This window comes from Vipera ursinii, assembly GCF_947247035.1.
Source record: "Vipera ursinii genome assembly, chromosome: 4".
NCBI lineage: Eukaryota > Metazoa > Chordata > Lepidosauria > Squamata > Viperidae > Vipera > Vipera ursinii.
The window spans coordinates 62,569,762-62,594,372 of NC_139514.1; the positions used below are offsets into that span (position 1 = coordinate 62,569,762).

At 39.1% G+C, this 24,611-nt stretch overlaps 1 protein-coding gene across 1 annotated transcript in view; it reads right to left on the bottom strand.

The window, feature by feature from the left end:
• Positions 1-24,611, bottom strand: part of IL1RAPL1 (interleukin 1 receptor accessory protein like 1) — a 757,275-nt gene that overhangs the window by 450,441 nt on the left and 282,223 nt on the right. Inside the window, exon 2 of the mRNA XM_083362907.1 lies at positions 20,496-20,775. Coding sequence (XP_083219033.1) covers positions 20,496-20,775 — 280 coding nt within the window. The remainder of the gene's footprint in view (positions 1-20,495; positions 20,776-24,611) is intronic.

Genomic DNA, 24,611 nt, shown 5'->3' on the forward strand with positions numbered 1-24,611 from the left:
TAACAACCATGGCAAAAAGATTGTAAAATAAGGTACAACTCACTTAACAACTGCCTTAACAACATAAATTCTGGTCATAAATTGAGGAATATCTGTACATATCACCTGGAAAATAGGTTCAAAAGATGATGAAAATAAAATGCTTAAGCCATTGCAACATCTTTATAATGTATGAGTATTGAATAACACAGGAAAATGTAGCAAAATGGATTATACAATCATCTATATCCTTGTGATATTTTATGATACTTTAAAACTCTTGGCTATACAATTCCAGTTCTTTACTATTGTACTGATTATAATAGTACTGATTGGTTCAACAACTACAGAATACTGTCAGTGTTATTTTCAAAGAATTCTCAGGTGTTCAAAGATCAGATTCTACCTAAGAGGAATGTTTTTACCTCCTTTCTTCATATGATTAAAATAACAGACATTAAAATCATTTTCTTCTTCTCCTTTTATTCATAAATCATCTTTACACTTTATACTGTATACTTTTTACACAATTCTCCTTTCACTTACATTCTTGAAAAACTGATGTCTCCCTTACCTACTGAAATATAGCAAATGAAATGTAACACTTTTTCCCCACAGAGTTGTTAATTCAGAGGATTACAGCCATCCTCTCTTCAGATTTCAGATAAATTATTGGTAATAAAATGCTGATATCAGCAATATATTTAAGGTGAAACAAATCTATCCATGTTTCCTTCCATTTTGCAAATCATATGAAAAATATTTTGAATAAGATCAAAAGCATATGTAGCCTACATTTTGTTCCCACAAGTGCCAATTAGAGGCCAATTGAAAGCCCAATAGCAGGATATAAGGGCAATAATATTTCTACTCTTATTCTCTAGAGGCTGATCATGAATTTATTTAAATAATTATCATTACTTTCCTATTCAACTATATCCTCTATGTATCTTCCTAGCCTTCTTTTAAATCTATCTAAATTATAGTTTATCTTGCTGCACACTAGGTTAATATCTTTATTGGCAATACAATCTTTTTTATAAATCACGATCAGCCTTGATTCAACAATTAGCATAATGTTTATGTTGGTGTGAATTATTTTATACTTATGCTGATCTCCATTTGCTACTTTAATATCCATTCAAGTTTCAGGTATACTTCTAGAACTACAGTATGTAATGACCTTTTCATTTCAGTTATGCTAAATAATTTAGTATTATTAACAACTTTGATCAACATAGAGTTCAAGTCCTAATTTGAAATCATTTAAGAACAGGTTCATTTTCTATCTGTCAGATGCAAATATGTGCCATTATTTCACTCTATATGTTATATCTTTATTAACAAAATGTTTATTTATTATCATTCAATATTTTTATTTATGTTAAGAGTTATCACTAATTTAATCAAAACTAATTTTAAGTTGTCCTCTGATTACCTGACACCATAAATCTTTAATAATTGTTTTGTTTTAGTAATAGCTTATTATCCTCTTTCTTGCATTATATTCATTATTAGAATGTTACACATTTTTTATAGAACACTAACAAATTTACATCTGCTTAGGTTCTTCAAGAATTTTAGAGGGATACCATCTGGCCCTGGTGATACATTTTCTAATGTTTCTACAAACTTAATCTTTTGTCGCAAAATATTTGCCTCAGTTATTTTGATTAATTGGTTTGATTGATTGCTTCAAGCCCTTGCCGCCACACAGAGAGATCTTCTTCGTGATCTGTACCTAATTTGGTCTTTCAAATCTTCCAATGGTGCATTCATTTCCATGTACTTAAGTCATTGAATCCATCCACCTCACTGCTGTTCACCCCTTTCTTCCTTATTTTTCCTTCCACTTTCCCCAGCGTTAGAGCCTTCCCCAAGGAAATAAATCTTTGGATAACATATCCAAAATATAGTAATTCCTGTCTTGTTGTTTATGCCTTTGGGTGAAGTTGTTTCATTTTTTTTCACTGGTAAACTGGTTTGTTTTCTTGGCTGGCCACAGTATTCTCTGGCATCTTCTTACTATCCCCCCCACCACCACCACCCAGAAACTGTATTGATTAGTTATCTGATCATTTCAAATCTTTCCCCATTGCAAAGTTCAAAAGCATCCATACTCTTTCCATCCTGTTTTTTAATGATGCATTGGTTAGTTTTCTTGATTATCCAAAGTATTTTCAAGAGTCTTCTCCAACACCAAAGTTCAAAGGTGTCGATATTCCTCTTATCCTGCTTCTTTAAATCCAATTTTTGCTTCTATGGAGCTTACAGCAATACTATGGCTTGCACATTTCTGATCTTCATAGCAGTGGTGGGATTCAGCCAGTTTGCACCATTTCGGCAGAACTGGTAGCTAAATTTTTGCTGCCAAGTCCCAGAATGGACTTCCGGAAATGGCACCCACACAGAGAACTGGTTGTTCACGTATTTGAATCCCACCACTGCTTTATAGGTGGAGACACATAATAGCATTTGAACATCAGGTGCTGCACTGTATTTCTTGACTGCTTATTTCTTTACTGTTGACAATTTGTCCTATAAGGCAGAAACTATCCACCACTTTGAAACCTTCTTTGTCAGGTTTGATACTGAGTGTTCTACAGCATTTTGAAATTAATTATATTTAATTTTAGTCCCAATTTTTTTCACAATGATCCTTTTAGTACTAAAGCTTGCAGATGTTTTTTTTTTTTCTCATTGTCAGCTATTGGGGTAGCATCATTAGCATAGTGCCAGTTATTGATATTTCTTGCTCCGATTTTAAAATATGCTCAGTTTTTTTCAATCCAACTTCCCTTAATATATATTCAGCATATAGATTGAATAAATAAGGGAAGAGTATGCAGCCTTATTATACTCCTTTGCCAACCTGGGGTCAATCTGTGTCTTTCTAATCTGTATATAAGTTTCTACTATGGCTTCCTGTTTGTATGTAGGCTTCTCATGAGGACAATGAGGTGTTCTGAGATTTCAATTTTTTTCTGAGAAATTTCTACAACTTCATCTGATTGGCAACAAGAGATTTTCTACAATCAATGAAGAACATAATGACCTGCATTCCTTGGCTTTCTTAATTATCTGGTATGTCTTGTATTCTTCAGGCTTTTCTAAAGCCAGCTGGAACATCTGACATTTCTTTTTCCTTGAAGATCTGTGATCTGTTTTAGATGATCCTATTTTGTTTACATGTTAAATTAAGGGTATTATAGGGATGTTTGCATACACTGGTATATGTCCTCTTTTGTCCCACACACACATACATACACCAGGAGGGCCTATTGTGGCTTTGCAAGCCCCTAATATTATTCCCCAGGAGTCACCCCACATGGACCAAATGTAAAACCCCATGAGTCTAAGCCATAAGCAACCTTAAGTCTGAGGGAAGAATCCATATGCCATATTCAAAGGCCAGCTGCAAGTCCATAGTGCAAGCACAGCACATGAAACCAAAGTTCAAGTCCAAAATACAAAGTCCAATGTCCAGTCACAGGGTCAAGGTACAAGTCAAGAAGCATGAGTAACAAAGTAGAGAACACACACACATGGCAGGAAACAGATGAGTTGTCATCAGCAACACTTTTGCTCCACATGCTGGGCTAAGTAGCTTACCAGTTGATGTAATGCATTAGGAGGGGTGAGGCTGCTTCCTTGTGAGTAGCCTTGCTGACCTCCATTGTGCCTCCCTCTGTTCAGCCCTGCATGTTCTGGAAGCCAGTGGAGGAGGCAATTCCTCCTTATCCCCACTGACTGGCTGCTATTGAAATCCTTCTCCACCTTGGCCTTCTAACTGGGTCTCTGAGCCCTCCAGCTCCCTTTCCTCTCCAGGGAGGCCTCATTCAGGCATTCCCCTGACAGCCCTGTGAGATTCCTGGCTTTTCTTCTTCCTCTGGCCCATTGCTTCTGGCTCAGAGACCTCAAAGCGTCAACGTCCCTCCGTCCAGTGCGCTCCCACAGAGAGGGCCTCCTCAGGGTGCCGCCGATCAAAGAATGCCGATTGGCGACCCCCAGGGGGAGAGCGTTCTCTGTGGGCGCGCCAGACCTTTGGAACAGCTTACCGGTTGAGCTCCGGACGGCCCCCGACCTTCGCTCCTTCCGGCGCGATCTTAAAACATTCTTTTTTGAACAAGCTGGCCTGGTCTGACGGGGTGGGGTTGGGTTTTTTTTTTTTTAAATTAGTTTTTAACTTAATATGTATTGATTTTATGGGCATGATGTTTAATTGGTTTTTAATGGTTTTTTAATTTTTGTATCTGATTTTTATTGTGTATTGCCCTGTTCACCGCCCTGAGTCCTTCGGGAGAAGGGCGGTATAGAAATCAAATTATTAAATTAAATTAAATTTTGGTTTCTTAATGTTTTCAACTTTGTCATTCCAGCCTTCAATCACAAGTACATCTTTCTTGCATGTTCTGTCAATTTCAGATTGAACTTAGTCATAAAATTCATCAGCCTTCTCTTCTTGTGTATCATTGGTTCAAGTATAAATTTGAATATCATATTAAAGAGTGGTGTTTAAAGTCTAATTGATATTATTTGTCCATTGATTGCATTGTACCAAGAATTATTCTTGCTATACTTTTTCTAACTGTAAAAGCAATGTCATTTTTATTTTTTATTTTTGTCTGTAGTAAACAATAATAAACATTTACCTGATGCCCAAGATGTCAATTTATAAGCGTTTTAATTCCTTTTTCACTGCATTGAACTTTCTCATGTTCATGTTCTTACATACCATTTTTCTATTATAATTTTATGTTTCCAACTTTGGATTTTCTTTTCATATATGATGTCATCAGCTATATTCCCTAAAGGCATTAATTAACTACATCATAAAAACATTAGTATTGTGATAGATGCTCAGCCAATTTCTCTTTAGCATGTTTAGTGCCATTTGACCTGAGGAGCCAATCATCCAGCACTATATCATCCATCATTTTATGTTTTTTTATCTATGTGTTTTGCATGATAAAAATACAGAAGGGGTTTATCATTGCCTTTTCCCACACCATGAATTGTTGCCTTTGCCATTGTCACTAAAGTGATCCTATGCCTCCAGTATCTTCCTACATTGCTGCAGCGCAATACAGATGTGTACTTGTTTTAGCTGGTAGCTGGGATGACCTTTATGCCTGTGCGATGCTTCTGGGTGTGTATATAACTTGGCATTCAGCCCCTACATTTGTCACTCATCGCTCCTAGGAAAAGCCCTCCCTTGGCACAATGAGATAGTTCAGCAGGACTGGGTGGGGGAGATGGGGCTCAGTTATTCAAACTTTATATCCAATACAATACAATCAAAGGGGAAAATAGGAATGTATCCTTATAGTTTTATCTGTCTCCGTGTCATTCAATGGTTTTTTTTCCAACGCTAATATTTTTATTTTTTTAATCTTTAGTAGATGTGTTCTAATGTTTCCCCCTCTTGGTTTTGCAGATATTAATGATTTCTTGCATTACTTTTTACAACATTAGTGTTATAGAACTGCTCACAAAGTTATTTTTTTCAATACTGTTGGAACTATGAGCAGTTGTTAAAAAGGGCAGTCACTAAATAAGAACTGCTGTATAAGATCAGGAAATATTAATTTGGTCACTAATAATGAAATTTCTTTGATTCCTAGTGAGGACTTAACAACTGACAAAAATTTGTCAGGTGTGCAGAAGCCTCTTTTCCCCATTTTTATCCAAGCTTCATACTTGAAGGGAGTGAGGTATTAAGGTGGTGAGAAAACCTCTCACTAGCTAAACAATTTAGAGAAAATCTGCAGAAATGCTGACAATTTCTTCCTTAGTTAAAAGCTTTTCGCAAAGTCTCCATCTTTCTACCTTTCATTCTTACCAAAAATTTGCAAAAGGCAAAGTATATTTTCTTCTCCAAAAGACTGTTCTCAAAAGCTTTGTTTAAACCACAAATTACATTTTTCTCTCCTCCAAGTCTCCTGGCAAGCACATATCTCCTGAAAAAAAAAAGGAGTAATTTTGTTTTTCTTCTGCAAAGCTTCTTAAAGTCAGAAAAGAGTTTGTATTTCCATAAGGAAATGAAATGAAATGGGAACATATTAGAAGAAGTGAACAAGAAAGGGAACAAAGTTGCATCATTTCTTTGCTAGAATAAAATAGAACTGCTATTGCAGAAAAACCCATCTTGGGAAACTATTTCAGAAACGATTGACATTGTATATATGGAAGATCTGGCAAAGGACTTTTATAGGTTCATTGTGGGGCCTATTAAAATTAATATAGTAATTAATATACATGATAGCAGTGTTCCAATATCTCAGGAGTTGCCACAAAAAAGAGGGAGACAACTTATTCTCCAAAGTACCAGAAGGCAAAACAAATAGCAATGGGTGGAAACTAATCAAGAAGAGAAGCAATCTGGAACTAAGGAGAAATTTCCTGACAGTATAATTAATCAGTGGAACTACTTGTCTCCAATAGTTGTGAATGCTCCAACACAGGAGGTTTTAAAGAAGAGATTGGACAACCATTTATCTGAAATACTATAGGGTTTCCTGACTGAGCAGGGGATTGGACTAGAAGACCTCCAAGGTCCCTTCCAACTCTGTCATTCTGTTAATCTTGAACTTACTGATAGTATTTATACTACAGTATATGAAAGAAACAATGAAGTTTCTTATTCAAAGGAATTATTCCTGTGCAACTAATACGCTTTTCTTTAAAAGCACATGCTGAACTTTATTGAACATTTATTTTATTGAACTATCCATGCTGAACTTTATTGAATATTGATTTTTAAGGTATTTATTGTTGACATTTCCCATTTCTATAGATTTATTATCTATTTCTTTTTTTCTAACTTTGTGCATTTGACATAACTAGTTTTAAATTTTCTCTGATGCTAAAGTCAAACAGCAAAGTGTACTTTTATTTACATGTATTAAAAATTGTTAACACATATAACACATTCAAGAAAACCTAATGGGGTTTGGAAAATAAATCTTTATACATTTGGTTAAAAGAATCTTTATGTTAATTATCACTTGTTTTCCTTTTTTTTCTCTCAAGACAAACAAGAAAATATTTATTTTTATACTGTAAATACAAACCTCAAAGACAAGAGAGAATGACTGATGAGACTGCTATATTGGCAAAATTTTGGATTAATTATAAAATTGTTTATATTTAGCAAGTGCTATGTTATTTGTTTATTTATGACAGCATGCATCTCAGTTTACAAGCCAGGTTATAGTTATGAACAATACTTACAATAAATAATAATCAAATAAAAATAGTTGACAATTAAAAATACCCTATCTATAATGAAGGAAATCACAAATGTGGCATATTGTCTAACACAATCATCACTGCCATTTTTGTACTACAGAACCTTTGTACTATTATTCTTACTGAAACCAGACTAAAACAGATGTAGGAAATCAATGTCATCAAAAACCACTTGCAGTTGTTTTCACATATATAGTGTATAGAAAAATATATCTTAAATCCATAAAATAAATAATATTTTATTAGACAATCTGATATATCGGACTAAGGTTGGAGAAACCCAAGAGCCAGTCCAACATCAGCAATAAAACTCACTGAATGACTGTGAGATACACTCCCTTTCAGTCTTATTTTATGTTGTAGGCTGGTTGTTGCAGGAAAATTTGGAAATATATATGTATACCAGCTTGAACTAGAGCAAGAATGGTGGCGTATGAAACTAGCAAATCAATAAAACTACTGGTTTAAATTTATTTTATATACTTTAAATAGTTATTTTCTAAACTATCCGAAACATCTTATGCTTGTAAAGAAACAATAGTTGCAAAGGTTTCTACAACAACAAATTATACTTTTTCACAAACTGCTTTTTTCCTTAGTTTATACGGTAAGGAAATTTTTACCTTTTTTGAACAGATGGAGCAGCTCTAAAAATGAATTGCTAATTGCTTATTTAAAATTGCTTCATATGACTCAGTGAAACTGAATCCTGAAATTAGACAAATAACAGAAAAAAAAAACTACAGTAACCTTTCATGCCCCTAACTTATGCAATTCTTTCTTTCTTTCTTTCTTTCTTTCTTTCTTTCTTTCTTTCTTTCTTTCTTTCTTTCTTTCTTTCTTTCTTTCTTTCTTTCTTTCTTCTCTCTCTGTTTCTCTCTTTCCTTCCTTCTTTTTTTCCATAATATTAAACTTGCTTTTCTCTCACAAGGGCATTAACAATAGACAGCAAAGAGGTTAAAAGGTTAGAAGCTAAAATACAGATGCCTCTACATTCAGTGGTATTTTTACTTAAAAGATGTTGCATCCAAGATTCAAAGATTTGAGTGAAACTATGAATGGATATTGGTATTCTTCTAAAAAAATCTTGAACATGAATATTTCTTTTTTAAAAACAATTAATTTTCCAATTTTACATCCAGATATTTATGAAGTTATAGTTTAGTTAAATTAGTTAAATTACTAAATTAGCCTTTAGTATCCATAATAGTTTTCAGGTAACCCAAATTTCCCCTATTTCATTATATAATAGTTGTCATATCCAAAATACATATATTGTTTGCTTAGATACATTTTTATTTTATTTCACAAATATATTCTATTTCTCATCTTAATGGTTCATCAATTGTTAATAAAGTATCTTTTATTATATCATTCCAAGTTCTATAATATAATTCAAAACTTATGTTCTAATAGCTGATTTTCATTTCCCTTGCAAATCTAAATCCTAAATATAAAAAAACAATTAATATCTTTAAAAAACTCCCCTTATCCCATTAAAGAGATTTTAGGCTCTATCATTATAAATCACAAAAGAAAAGAACCTATTTTTTAAATCTAACTCTGGCTTTCTTTTTGTGCCAAGCAAGCTTCCATACCAGTGCCTTTAAGTGTTGCTTTCTTCGGCTTCTGTTGTTTTTTGGGTTCTAGGTTTTGTAGTTGAGATCAAGGTTTGGGTGTCAAAGCTCTCAGTAGATTGTACTTGTTGTTCTTTAAAGTCCCCTGTTTTAATATTAATTTCTTCCTCTTCTGTTGGTTTTTGGATTGTCAGTTCATCAGTTGCAATGCCAATGGTGCTCCAGTTGTTTTGGGATTGTACTCAAGAAGCCTATTACTATTGGTACTACCCTTGCTTGCCTTTGCCACAGTCTTTCTATTTCTATTTGTAGGTCTTTGTATTTTGTTATCTTCTCCAGTTCTTTCTTGTCTATTCTGCTGTCTCCAGGCACTGCCATGTCCACTATCCAGAGTTTTTTGTCTTTCTTATCGACAATTGTTAAGTCCGGGGTGTTATGTTGCAGGTGCTTGTCTGTTTGAATTCTGAAGTCCCAGAGCAGTTTACCTTTATCATTTTCTATGACTTTCTCTGTTTTATGATCCTACCAGTTCTTGCTTAAAGGCAAATGATATTTCTTGCAGATCTTCCAATGTACCATTGTTGCACTGTCCATTGTTTCTTCAGCTTCTTTGCATAGGCGGCACTTACTGTCTGTTGCTGTCTTCTCAGTTTTGACTTTGTATGCATTTGTCCTTAAGGCTTGGTCTTGTGCAGCCAGAATTAGTCCCCAGTCTCTTTCTTCAACTTTCCTGCTCTTAGCCATTGCCAGGTCTTGTTATTATCTGCTTTCCCAGCTATTTTTTTAATGTACTGTCCATGTAGTGCTTTGTCTTCTTATGCCTCTATTCTGTTCTTCATTTGGTCTTTCTTGTAGGCTAGTTTGTCAGTAAGCCTTCCTGATATACTAATTTCAGCGCATCTTCATCATTGTCCTTCAGATATTATTATTATTATTATTATTATTATTATTATTATTATTATTATTATTATTATTATTATTATTTCTACATTATGAATTTGTCTAGTCATATTGTCAACCCATTAACCGATGGCAAAAAATAACTTGGTACATATATGTGAAATATTATTAAAGTACTGTAGAAAGAATTCATTTTCGAAAGAGCCAAAAAAGCTGCAAAAACATTATATACTACTTCATATTTATTAAACTTCTTCAAACAACAAAAAAGAGATCAGTGGTAATTGCACAGAGGGATAACCACAACAATTGAGAAGACAACAACAGACAGCACCACCTATGCAAAGAAGCTGAAGAAACAGTGGACCACCTCATTACCTGCAGCTAGAAGATTGCACAGACTGACTATAAGCAACGACATGACAAAGTAGCAACAATGGTCCATTGGAAGATCTGCAAGAAATATCATTTCCCTGCAAGCAAGAACTGGTGGAACCATAAAATAATGAAGAAACTATATTGTTCTGGAATTTTAGAATTCAAACAGATAGGTACCTGCTAAATTACACCCCAGACTTAACAACTGTTGATAGAAAGACAAAAAAAAGTCTGGCTAATGGATGTGGCAGTACCTGGAGAACAGAACAGAAAGATCTGGAGAAGATAACAAAATACAAAAACCTGCAAAGAAAGCAAAGGTAGTACCAAAAGACAGGCAATCCTTCGGTGCAATCCCAAAACAACTGGAGTATCACTTAAGCATTGACAAATTCACCATCAGTCAATTGCAAAAAGCATCCTTACTTGGAACAGCTTAGATATTGCAACAATACCTCTTAACACTATCGAACATTCAGGATTCAAGAGGCAGACAAAAATGCCAAAGCCAGGCTGAACATCTGGCTGACTGTGTGATGAACCATAATACCATCATTTGAACAATACCAAAACATCTGGAGGACCACTTGAACACCACCTGCACTGACAGAACCACCATCAGTCAATCACACAAAACTTTCCAAGCCACTAGAAACAATACTGTGGAAAATTAATATGAGCAGTCCTACAGGACCTTTAATTATTCCAGCTTTTATCTTTATCGGTATCTAACAATAGCAAAATAAGATGGGAAGAAGAACACAAAGTAGCTTCTCCTTTTCACTACGAAGGATGATGATGAATCCAACAACAATAAATCTATTTTTCTGGTTCTAAATAGCCACTTCAAGAAAGATTCAAAGGTAGAGGAACAAATTCAGAGATGGGCAGTTAGGATGATCATGATGATATATCATTCCTACTGTATAAAAATAGATTGAGAGAATTGTGAATATTACAATTGGAAAATTGTAGGAGTTATAACGGTTTTAGCCATTGAAGAGATTTTATATAAAAGATTTAAAAATTATAATAGTTTTAGAATGATGATAATTTAAATTAAAAGAATGCAAAGCCAGACAGATTATAAGAGAATAAAAAAATCTTAATACTTAAGCAATTTGAGATGTATAATTATTATTGATGATGTTACAAATAATCTTTTTTGAAAATTAAAAATAGATGATCTAATGCACAATACTATTCATATGCATGAGAGCTAGGTTTTAATTTTGTAATAAAAATGCTAGTTAACATGAACATAGACATGGCTTCATCAATAACAATCTTGAAACAACGATAGCTGGAAACTGATTTAGACCCTGGAATCTGGATTCTTAAAACTTTTCATTCGGGGGCTACATATTGTTTTGCCTTTATCTCCTGATAGTTTTTCTCCATGATTACACAAGAATCCATCAAATTAAAAATAAAAAGAGCCTTAAAAATTGACAGTTTCTCGCATGTCTATCTATCTTACCTAGCTGCATAACACCCTGGCCTGGCCTACTTGAAGTATCTCAATCTATTTTAAAGGCAACATTAGTAGAGTCAGTGCACCAAATAATAACTTAAGTAATTACATCTGTTTACTATATATATATATGACCTATGACCCCCGATGAGGTGGACAGGATCATGAGGAGGCTGAGCTCTACCACCTGTTTATTGGACCCCTGCCCCTCCTGGCTGGTTTATGCAGCCCAGGAGAAGACACGAGGCTGGTTCCAGGCAGTAATAACTGCTTTTTTGAGCAAGGGTGTTTTCCCTTCTGCCTTGAAAGAGGCAGTGGTGAGGCCCCTCCTCAAGAAGCCCACCCTGGACTCGGTGATTTTGAATAACTATCATCCTGTCTCCAACCTTCAATTTTTGGCGAAGGTTGTTGAGAGTGTGGTAGCGCATCAGCTTTATTTATTTATTTATTTATTTATTTATTTATTTATTTATATTTAAATTTATATACCGCCCTATTCCTGTAGGACTCAGGGCAGTTTACAGGGAAAATTAAAAGTTAAAATACATCATATACAATTAAAAACGATTAAAACTAAGACTAAATTAATCCCTGAACTTAACTAAGACCCCATTAATTAAATAATTAAACCCCCTCAGTCTGGGCCAGACAACTCAAAAAACCAAGTTTTCAAGTCCCTACGAAATGAGCAAAGGTCGGGGGTGGTCCTAAGCTCCATGGGAAGCTGGTTCCAAAGGACCGGCGCACCCACAGAGAATGCCCTTCCCCTGGGAATAACCTGCCGGCATTCCTTAACCGGCAGTACCCTAAGAAGGCCCTCCCTGTGGGAGTGCACAGGATGATGGGAAGTTGATGCCGGCAGCAGGTGTTCCCTTCCTCTGTTCCTGGAGGAAACTGATTATCTCGACCCATACCAATCGGGTTTCAGACCTGGGCATAGCACAGAGACGGCATTGGTCGCACTGGTGAATGATCTCTGGTGGGCTCGGGACAGGGGTTGTTCCTCTGTCCTAGTCCTATTAGACCTTTCAGCAGCTTTTGATACCATCAACCATGGTATCCTACTGCGGCATCTCAGGAGGCTGGGAGTGGGAGGCACCGTTTTACAGTGGTTCTCCTCCTACCTCCTGGGCCGCTCGCAGTCGGTGTTGACGGGAGGACAGAGGTCCACCCCAAGATCTCTCATTTGTGGAGTCCCTCAGGGGTCGGTCCTCTCTCCCCTCCTGTTCAACATCTACATGAAGCTGCTGGGTGAGCTCATTTGTGGTTTCGGGGTGGGGTATCACCAGTACGCTGATGATACCCAACTTTTTCTTTCCACCCTGAACCAACCCAGTAATGCCCTCACTGTGATGTCCCGTTGCCTGGAGGCGATCCAGGTTTGGATGGGGAGAAACAGGCTTCGTCTCAATCCTGACAAGACTGAGTGGCTGTTCATACCGGCATCTCGGGCTGACCAGCCTTCTCCAGCATTAACAATAGGGGATGAGGTATTACACCTCGTTGATAGGGCTCGCAACTTGGAAGTCCTCCTGGATTCACGGCTCAGGTTGGAAGATCATATAGGAGCTGTGACCAGGGGGGCTTTTGCCCAGATTCGCCTGGTGCGCCAGTTGCGTCCCTATCTGGACCGAGATGCTCTATGTACAGTCACTCATGCACTCGTGACCTCCTGGTTAGACTACTGCAATGCCCTCTACATGGGGCTGCCCTTGAGGACCACCCAAAGGCTTCAACTGGTGCAGAATTCAGCCGCACGAGTTTTGATGGGAGCTTCCCAATACTCCCGTGTAATACCTCTTCTCCGTGAGCTGCATTGGCTTCCAGTTGCCCTCCGGGTGAGACTCAAGGTGCTGGTAATGACCTATAAAGCCCTAAATGGCTTGGGTCCGGATTATCTAAGGGAACACCTGCTGCCGGCATCATCTTCCCATCATCCTATGCGCCCCCACAGGGAGGGCCTTCTCAGGGTACTGCTGGTTAATGAATGCCAGCAGGTTATTCCCAGGGGAAGGGCGTTCTCTGTGGGTGCGCCTGCCCTATGGAACCAACTACCCACAGAACTTAGGACTGCCCCCGACCTTCGCTCATTTCACCAGGACGTGAAAACTTGGCTCTTTGATCTGTTTGGTCCAGACTGTGGGGTTGTTAATTTAACTGGGTTTTAGATTTACTCTTGGGGCTTGAATTTAATTGAATTGTTTTAATTGTTTTTAATTTTTTGTATTCATGGTTTTAACTGCCCTGTAAACCGCCCTGAGTGTTACGGGAATAGGGTGGTATACAAATCCAATAAAATAAATAAATAAATAAATAAATAAATAAATAAATAAATAAATAAATAAATAAATAAATAATATTTATATCACTCCTATATTATTTTTTATATTTTCAAATGATATTGGCTTGATGAATTAAAAGTTAAATAGAAAACATAAACTGAAGAAATAAAAAAGGAAAAATATAATGTGACTAAATAAATGGGACCTAAAAACCTGGCTCTTTGACCTATCTGGTCTGGACTGAGGGGTTTAATGTTTTTAAATTGTGATTTAATTTTTGTGGCTAGACTTAATTTAATTTATTTTAATTTTATATTGGATTGTTTTTAAATTTTGCCTTGTAAACTGCCCTGAGTCCTTTGGGAATAGGGCGGTATATAAACCAAATAAAGCAAATAATAAATAAATAAATAAATAAATAAATAAATAAATAAATAAATAAATAAATAAATAAATAAATAAATAAATAAATGCAAGGTTTAGTTTTCAACCTGACTTGCAGCAAATCATATTCCCCCTAATATTACTTTTCCCTTCTACCTTCTACCTTCCTCTCTAGAGCAAAATATAAACTTATCATCTTATCATCTTCACAAAGACTTTTGTTTATTTATTTGTTAATGTTATGCTATTAACTACATAGATAAGTGGCAATGAGGCCATTATTAATAATGTTGTTCATAAATTAGCAATTGGGCTATTTCATTAAGCATCCCCATTCCTTCTAGATGTGCTAAGATTAGCAGCTATAACAAAGCCATCTAAACTAATATCAAGAACAGAGATGACAAGACCAGTGGTGGGATTCAGCCGGTTCGCACTGGCTTGGCAGAACTGATACCTGAGTTCAGCGAACTGATTGTTAAAATGGCACTTGAAAAAAGCAGAGTCCATGTGTGCATCTGCCTCACGCTTGCCCTGCATCCACCATGCTCTCCATGGTGTGCTGCAGTGACCCAACGTGGCCGGCCAGGCACCGAAGCGGCACTGAAAACAGCCAAATTTGTGTGTGCACCTGCCTTGCCCGCATCAGCCATGCTCTCTCTGGCATGCTGCAGCTGATCTGAGGTGTGGAGAGCACGGCTCACGGGTGTGCGTGTAGCAGGCATGCACACAGACTCTGCTGTTTTTGGTGGTGCTTTGGTGCCTGGCCAGCCACCTCAGATCAGCTACAATGCACCGTGAAGAGCATGGCTGATGTGGGCAAGGCAGGCACGCACACAGACTTTGCTGTTTTCGATGGCACTTCAGTGCCTGATCAGCTGTTTTGGATCATCTTCAGTGCACCGTGGAAAGCATGGTTGAAGCGGACAAGGCAGGTGCACACACAGACTCCACTCTTTTTTGGGGGGGTACCTGGCCCACCACCTCAGATCAGCTGCAGTGCGCCATGGAGCATATGGTGGACATGGACCGAGTGCGAGGCAGATGCACACATGGACTCTGCTTTTTTCGGTGCTCTCCTGAGACGCAGCATGGTGATTGGTTGGTGGACACACCATAAATGGGGATTCACCATCCCCCAAACCCTGCCACTGCCAAAGTGAATCCCGGGCTGCAATGTGTGCTCCAATGGAGAGACAGGGAGTGGAGCATCCAGTGCGAGGGAAGGAGGAGCAGGGAGAAGAAAGAGGAAAAGTGGCTAAGTGAGAAGAACTGCCAAAAGCAGTGGAGTCCATGTGCCTACCTGACACATGCTTGCTGTTCTGTACCAGCCTGCTACTGGCCCTGCAGCAAAAGCAGGGACAACCCCTTTACAAACAGCAAGAGGCTGGAATAAAGCCTGCCAAATTTATTCACATAAAACAGAGCAAGACAAGACACCAACCATAAAACACGAGCTAAGAAGCAGGAACAATCCAAGCGGTTGCATTCAGCAAACCAGCCCTCCCACACATTCCCGTCAAATACAGTTCAGGGCGTGGCCTCTCTGTGCCTCCTTCCGAGGTGCCCCATTGCCTTCTTCTGTTTACTCCTGACTGACTGCCTCCTGCGTCGGGCGTCCTTGAACAGGGCCAGCTGTGGGTCATCTTCATCCATGCTGTCAGGCTCACACAGCTGGGTCTGCATCGTGACCAGATGAGAGGGGCCTTGCTGGGGGCTCTCATCAAGCTGTCCAATCCCCTCAGCAAGCTCTTCAACACCCCCCTCCTCCTCCTCTGAGTCATCCGACCCAACTGCCGAACCCACAGGCTGACCCTGAATCACAACACTTGCCTCACATTAGCCATTTTTCCATGGTGCACTGCAGCTGATCCGAGGTGTGGAAAGCATGGCTGACATGGGGCAAGTGTATAACAGGTGCACACACAGACTCTGCTGTTTTCAGTGGCACTTCGGTGCCTGGTGGGCCAGGATGGTCCTGCTTCTTAATCCTCTTTCTTTTCCCAGCTATTCCTTCCCTCACGCCAGCTGCTCCACTTTCATTGCAGCACATATGGCAGCCCAGGATCCACTTTGGCAAACTTTGTTTCTGGGACTGCACACAGTGGCAGAGGAATGTGATGGACGAATGCATTGAGGGCTGCAGAACAAGTGGCTTGGTTTGGGACAGATTCCCGCTCACCTGCTCACCCACCCTCTTCCCTGTCATTCCCCTTCTGAGCCCCCTTCACAGCTCTGCCCACATAGCCGCCCAAGCAGCAGGTGGAGCACTGGAGCTGGAAAGCTTTCCAGCTCCATCGCATTTCTCTGCTGCTGCAGAGCTGGAGAGCTTGCCCCACCCACCGCTGCTCAGATGTCCTCCCTTTCCAAAGCATTTCTTTGCTAATCTTCTTTCCAACTCTGACACATTCCTCTGTCATGTTCCTCTGCTGCCGTGTGCAGTCCCACAAACAAAAGATGTTTGTGTGACTAAAAAAAAAGTTTAATCAATCAATTCCAACTTAGTGAGTTCTTTTGTTTTCATGAGAAGTTGGAATTGATTGATTGAACATTTTTTTTTAGTTACACAAACTTTTGTTTGTGGGACGGCACATTGGTGGAGGAACATGACAGAGGAATGCATCAGAGCTGGACAGAAGGTTAGCATAGACACGTTTTGGGAAGGGAGGGCATCTGGGCAATGGTGGGTGGGGCAAGCTGTCCAGCTCCGCAGGGGCAGAGAAATGTGACAGAGCTGGAAAGCACCCACCATCGCCCAGATGCCAGTTCTGACACTCCACCTGCCACTTTGGTGGCTATGTGGGCAGAGCTGCGAAGACTGTCAGGTGGCCAAAAGAGCCAGCAGTTTGGCTCAGAAGGGGAGTGAAAGGGCAAATCCCCTGTTATTTCCAGGCACTGAAATGGGCCCTTCACTCTCTAGCAGCTGCCCAGGCCCACCAGAAGGAAGGCCAGAATCTACCTGTATCAGCACTTATGGTAAACACAGCAGCATTCCAGCTCTAGCAGGGAGGGGGAAACTGGCACGTAGGCACTGCAGGCAGGACACCTGTTGTGATTCAGGGTCAGCCTGTGGGTTCGGCAGTTGGGTCGGACGACTCAGAGGAGGAGGGGGGTGTTGAAGAGCTTGCTGATGAGAGCCGTCAGCCAGGCCCCTCCCACCTGGTCATGACGGAGACCCAGCTGTGTGAGCCTGACAGCGTGGATGAAGATGACCCACAGCTGGCCCTGTTCAAGGACGCCCGACGCAGGAGGCAGTCAATCAGGAGTAAACAGAGGAAGGCAATGGGGCACCTCGGAAGGAGGCAGAGAGAAGCCACACCCTGAACTGTATAAAAGGGGAATGCGTGGGAGGGCTGGTTTGCTGAAGGCAACCATTTGAATAGCTCCTGTTTCTTGGTTCGTGTCTTGTTCCATTTGTTTTTGTATTAATAAATTTGGCAGGCTTAATTCCAGCCTCTTGCCTTCTTGTAAAAGGGGTTGTCCCTGCCTTTTCTGCAGGGACGGTAGCAGGCTGGTACAGAACAACACCAGCTTGCTTCAGCACCCTCCATGACCCTCAGATGCTCTACCGGCGCTTTGGCCTTGGGCTGCCGCCGCATGCACATGCCATGCACTCCCCCCCATGTGCTTGCCACCTGCTGTAATATAAGATATCCCCCCAAAATAAGACCTAAAGGGTCATATTTATAATATATATATATATATATATATATATATATATATATATATATATATATATATATATATATATATATGTGTGTGTGTGTGTGTGTGTGTGTGTGTGTGTGTGTGTGTGTGTGTGTGTATGTGTGTGTGTGGTCCCTATTTTTCTACTTGCATTTTTACGTGCTTTCGAACTGCTAGGTTGGCAGAAGCTGGGACGAGTAACAGGCACTCACTCTGTTACGCGGCACTCGGGATTCGACCCACCAAACTACCGACCTTCTGATCGACAAGCTCAGCATCCTAACCCACTGAGCCACTGCGTCCCTTTTACATTTTAATCAATTGCAATTTCATAATGTATTAATTGGGGGAAAAAAATCTTGGCTGCCAGCTTAGATTTGGAAAATGAGGATGGTTAAACTTGCAAAGAGTCCTGTGTGTAATATTTTTCTGCTACTTGTTAATAAATATAGCTTGCTCAATATGTTAATTTTCTTAATTATGTCCTGCATTGAAACAATTGATAATCTGTTACCTCACACATATTTCACAGTTTGGAAGTACAATTTACATTTGAAAAGGAGCCTAGAGGAGGCCTTTCATAGTGTGTAATGATAATTAAAAATGCTTAAAAAAAGGTAAAGTTTCCCCCGCACATGCGTGCTAGTCGTTTCTGACTCTAGGGGCCGGTGCTCATCTCCGTTTCAAAGCCGAAGAGCCAGCACTTGTCCGAGGATGTCTCATATCTCTAAACAAAGGGCTGAATAAATGATTGAAACTATACAGCATTTTCAACAAACTAAAATCACAGATATGCTGCAGATAAATTCCCTATAAATTCCCTATAAATCTTAGCTATCTCTGTCTCCTAATGTCTTAGGATATAGGTTCAAACCTAAGCAACATTTAGATTATGTTCATGTGTTATGTTTCTATCTAAAAGTAAATACAAAATAAATATTTATTCTATGGATAATAAAGTGCATAATGAGGCAAAAATGAGGCCTGATGCTTAAAGGGAGAAAATAACATTTTAAAAATTATTAGTACCAAAAGCTAAATATACAGCATAATATGATTTTATTTCTGTTTGTATTTTATTCTGGTTATGAAACCAGACAATTTAAATAATGGGTATACCTTCTTTCCAGCTATACTTCTAGGTCTTTAATTTGTTGTGGATCCTGCAATATGGAGGTAACTGCATCTTATCTACAATATGTGTCAATGAAGAGCTATCACAGATTTTTATGGTCTTTCTGCAAAGAGCAATAAGCAAAATGTTTCAAGCCATTTAGCAATAAACTGTGCATTTTCTCTGCAAGACTTTTCCTGCATTTTTATGTGCATCATTTAACCTCTCTCTAAATTAATTCTGTATTCTCTGATAATTTTCAAAATCTAAGAGTGAGCCCAGATGGTGTCCGTTTTCTCCACAGGGAGAAAAGTATATCTCAGTATGAATAATTTTAGTGTTAGAGAATAAACTGGAGGAATATGTATTTCAAAAGCAGAAACTATAAAAAATGATATATTAGTTTGCAAATATATGCATGTGTATTAAAGGTTAACTCTCAAGTTTCTGAACATTCTCGTTTCACTTCAAAAGATCTATTTGTGCAACTTATTAGAGAACATATTTTGCCCAACAATACATTTTGCATAAAATCATTTTCAGTTCTTCCATTATCACTGTTCATATTAACTCTTCACATACAACTTTCACCAACCTATCTATTCATACTTTTGTACACACCCACAACCACATAGATGGCACCAATTCATATTTAAATATACATTTTAGTCTCTCCTTTCCATCAACTCATTCCACAAGATCCAAGACTACTTATTCAAATCTGGTACAACCTTTGTCTTTCTTTCAGATTCACAGACACACATTTCCCCCTCTTTCATTTCATTTATTCATGTTCTTTGCCATTTACTCTTAGATTGCAAGCTGAAGTCTTCCAACTGCCATGGTTGTGACAAGATGAGACTGTAAATATTGACTTCCATCATCCATCATGGATTTCATAAATGAAAGCTTTCACATAATGTTTTTTATAAGATAGAAAATGAATAGACTAGGTTAGCCTTAATCACACCAATGACTTATGAAGAATTGTCTGGTAACACTAAGAACACAACTGATCAATTTTGACCTTTTCAGGCCACAAGTCATATGCACAATCACAACAGAAGTCCAGTATTGTTATAGGCAAGTTCATCTATGCTATGCAAACTAGGATTTTTAATATATAAACTACTTTGAAAACTATTTTATTGTGAACCATACCCTACCAGCTAAGACATACAGTATGCAACATACCAATGTACACTTCTGTTAACAAGAAGAATTTCAAAGACAGGATAATCAAAACAACTCATTAAGGAATCTTCCTAGAATATAAATGTAGTTGAATACAGACCAAATACATTTGTAAACTATTTTTTCCATTAAATATAAACGTCATAAAGATAGTTTCTATTAAAAACTGTTTGCAAGCAAAATAATTTAGGCAACAAAATGATTTAGACAGAAGAATAAATAATAAATAAATACTGTTTATGTACTTCTTGCTGATGAAAAAGGTTAAAACATACCTTATGACACATGCATAAAGCCCATTGTCTTGTGCCAGGGTTGGACGAAACCAAATAGCATCTTCCTCTTTGCTCATTCTATTTCCATCAAAAGCGATAGGTTCCTCAAAATCTCCAGGTCCAGAACTCTTGTACCACATTAAACTGAGTCCAGCACTTTGTGCGATGGTATAATTTGCTCTTATATATCCGTAAAACAATGCACATTTTATACGAACAGGTTCTCCCACTAAGACTTGATACTTTTTGTAATCCACTGACCAGTCAGTACATCCATCTGCTGAAAAAGGAAGGCGGGGGGGAGAGAAAAATGAGCTCTAAGAAGTTGTATTCTGCAAAATATTAAACAGTTTCTGATCAGTGTAGAAAGCTATATTTGGAACTATCCAATTAATAAGAGAAATACTGATGGGAGACCATACACATTTGGGAAGTTTAACTTTTTCAAGAACAAATATATCTTCTATTGTTATTATATATTTAGTGGACAGAAGAGCAGCATGGGAAAGTATTAAAAATCACTATAATAAATACAAATACAAGCCAAATACTACTATTTGAAATAGGATCATCATATGCCATTTGATAAGTATAATGTCTTACAATATCAATGCTGCCTTCAACATAGACTTCTAATCCCATTCTGCATTTCTTATTAAAAAAAACTCCCACAAATGCATGTTTTATAGATTGTTTATTGTTTTATGTTTAGTTAATTTTGAAATACTCACAAACACCTACTATTACTGGACCTTGTCATTTTAACATGCTTTTACTCACAAGTACTGATAAGTAAATTAAAAAGCTATGATACATTGTTTAAACAGCCATAGAGAGTAGCAGTTGGAGTGGCCCCAAATTATAGCAGATCTTCCAGATCAATTTGAATCAATCATATCCTCAGCTTTAGCTGTATCATCTTAATCCACTTTTTCTTTGAGTCAGTTTGTCCGCTTATAAAATTCCCTTGTACTATAATAACATGGGAAGTATCACTTCCACATTGTATGCTAAAGTCAAATACTGGTTTAATATTCTTGTTATAATAGATTTGATCTGAAGTCTGTTTGCTTATACCTGAGAGCACTGGGGCTTTTGCTATATTGCTTTTTTGGAAAGTTTCAGTGATTATCACCAAAATTCCAAATCCGTTGACAAATTAGATTATTATAAATTACAGATTATATTAGTTATTTTCTATTACCAAACAATCTTGGCAAGGTCAAAATCAAATAACTTTATTATGGCCATGAGGCCACAAAAATTGATAGAAAACCTAAACAGTTAGTAAATATAAATACATGAGCAGGTAGTCCTTGACGTAGAGCCACAATTGACCCCCAAATTTATGTTGCTAAGAAGACAGTTGTTAAGTGATTTTTCCCCCACTTTACATCTTTTCTTGCCATAATTGCCAATCACTACAGTTGTTAAGTTAGTAACACAGTTGTTAAGTAAATCTGACTTCCCCATTGACTTGTCAGAAGTTTGCAAAAGGCGATCACATGATCCCAGGACACTGCAACTGTTATGTATTGGGCTCAATTGTAATACCATGTGGTTAGCTGGAGCAGCTAACGGCTCTCCAGCAACCCAGACTCCAGGTCTCAGGTGCTACTATTGGCTGTCCCTAGGCGGCAATGGTTGCTTTAAACCTATTGGCTACCGCCTAGGGGCTAGGCTATAAATTGCTGCTATTTGCAGCCCAATCCCCAGTTCAGATCCTGCAAGCAATAAACCATGAGCTTTGTTGAACTCACTTGCCTCGTCTCCTTTCCTGCTCGAAGAACCCGCTACATAACACTGGTGATGAAGGTGGGATCCTGCTTCCCAAAAAGAGCTGAAGTCCACTAGGGGAGAGGCAGCTCACGCCTGGAGGGAAAAGGCATTTGCCCCCCCTACGGTCGGCTAGCAAGCCATGCTAGCGACCATGTGCTCAGTGGATTCATTCCCTGGGCCTTGGGAAGCAGGATTGGAAACCGCAGGAACCAGCTAAAGACAGAATGCCGAAGGTCAGAAGACTTCGTGAATTCTACATCAAGCACCCAGAGGAATGGCCTTCCTGCTTGTCCCAGGTAAGAAAACTACCTCCGGTCAAACCAAATCGCAGAAGAGGGGCTGAAGGCTGCCACGTTGCTCTGCGTGTGTGGCCCAGCAACCTTCGACCTGGCCAAACACCTCTTTGCTCCGACACTGCTAGAGTCGATTTTCTACGTGCACCTCAACAACAAGCTGGGAGAACATTTTCAGCCAAAGATATCAAAGATTGCCTGGTGCTTCACGTTTGATCAGCGAGTACAACAACCCAGCGAATCAGCATCAGAATTTATCGCAGCCTTGAGGCAGGCCGCACGCCTCTGTAAATTTTCAAACCTTGAGGAGCGACTGCGAGACCGGCTCATCTGCAGCCTGTGGAATCAAACGCTCCAACAAAGACTTTTTGCCAGACTGAAATTAACATTTTCAGAAGCTCAAGACGAAGTTATGGCAGACGAGGCCGCTGGGGGTGCAGTCCAAACAGTCCAGCCCACCCAAACGACAAAACATGAAAAAACAGTACACCACGAAGACGCTAAGAGGAATCTTCGGAGGAAGAAGATCCTTAAGTCAACAAGCTTCACAAGCAAACCGACGTGCAGCAACACAGTAGAAAACAGCAAGAGAACACTTACAAGGCAGTTCTCTTACCTAGATGTAAAGGGTGCGGTGGCAACCATTTTTGCGCTGATTGCAGATTCTGGTCAGCCACATGCAGGGCCTGCGGCAAGACAGGCCACATCACAGCGGTCTGCAGAGCTCACCAGAGGGACCGGCCACCCAAACACCAGTCAGAAGATCCGACCAGGAGAGGTACTGGGGCCCAGGGTCCATTTAGTGTGGGGTTTTGCAGAAGCCGTAGAAGCATGTGGTGCACTGGGGCCCGACACCTCCTCAAATCTAAACTCAAACTGCTGGTAGAGCTACAAGGAGTCCCATGTAAAATGGAGTTGGACTCTGGCTCTGCTGCCTCCATTATTTCCCAGGACACCTTCAATTTTGTGTGCAGGTGCAGTAACAAATAGGCCAAGCTGAGGCCCTCAGACATAATTTTAACTGACTTTCAAAATGTTCAAGTTAAAGTTAAGGGAGAAGCCACCATGACTGTAAAATTTAAGGGGTTTTATGGGCACCTGGATGTCATAGTAGTAGGGGGCCAGAGAATGAGTCTCATTGGATTTGATTGGTTTGATGCCTTAGGCATTCAGATTACTGGTATCAACTGGACAAAATCTGCAAACCTTTCGTCAGTTTGCAAGGACTTTGCAGACGTTTTTGATTCATTTCATTTCATTTATTATATTTGTATACCACCCTTCTCCCGAAGGACTCAGGGCGGTGAACAGGGCACATAAAAAATACAGAATACAAAAATTAAAAAAGAATTAAATAAGAGCCCGAGCTAAAAACAGTAAAATAATATAAAAGTCCCCAATAAAAACCCCAGCACATCCCCCATCAGGCCAGGCTGGCTTGCTCAAATAGGTAGGTCTTCAGACTGCATCGGAAGGAGCGAAGGTCAGGTGCCATCCGGAGCTCAACCGGCAGCTGATTCCATAAAGCCGGGGTGCCCACAGAGAAGGCCCTCCCCCTGGGGGCCACCAGTCGACATTCTCTGACTGGTGGCACCCTGAGGAGGCCCTCTCTGTGGGAACGCACAGGGCACAGGGAAGTTGATGCCGGCAGCAGGTGATCAGTCCTAGGAACATACACAGGCCTGCCTATCTCATTCAAGCTAGACCCCAATGTAGTTCCCATTAGGGTTAAGCCATGAAGGGTCCCTTTTGCCCTCAAACATAAAATTGATGCAGAAATAGGCAAGCTTGTAGAACATGGCGTTTTACAACCAGTTGATGGTGGGGAGTGGGAAACTCCTATAGTCACCCCACTTAAGGCCAACAGGAAAATTAGGATATGTGCAGACTATAAATGTACAATTAATAAAGCCCTTAAGCAACATGCTTACCCTGTCCCAGTGGTCAACCACATTTTAGCTTTCTTGCAAGGGGGTACTATTTTCGCTAAATTAGATTTAGCACAGGCCTATCAGCAATTGCCGGTTGATGAGGCCACAGCCAA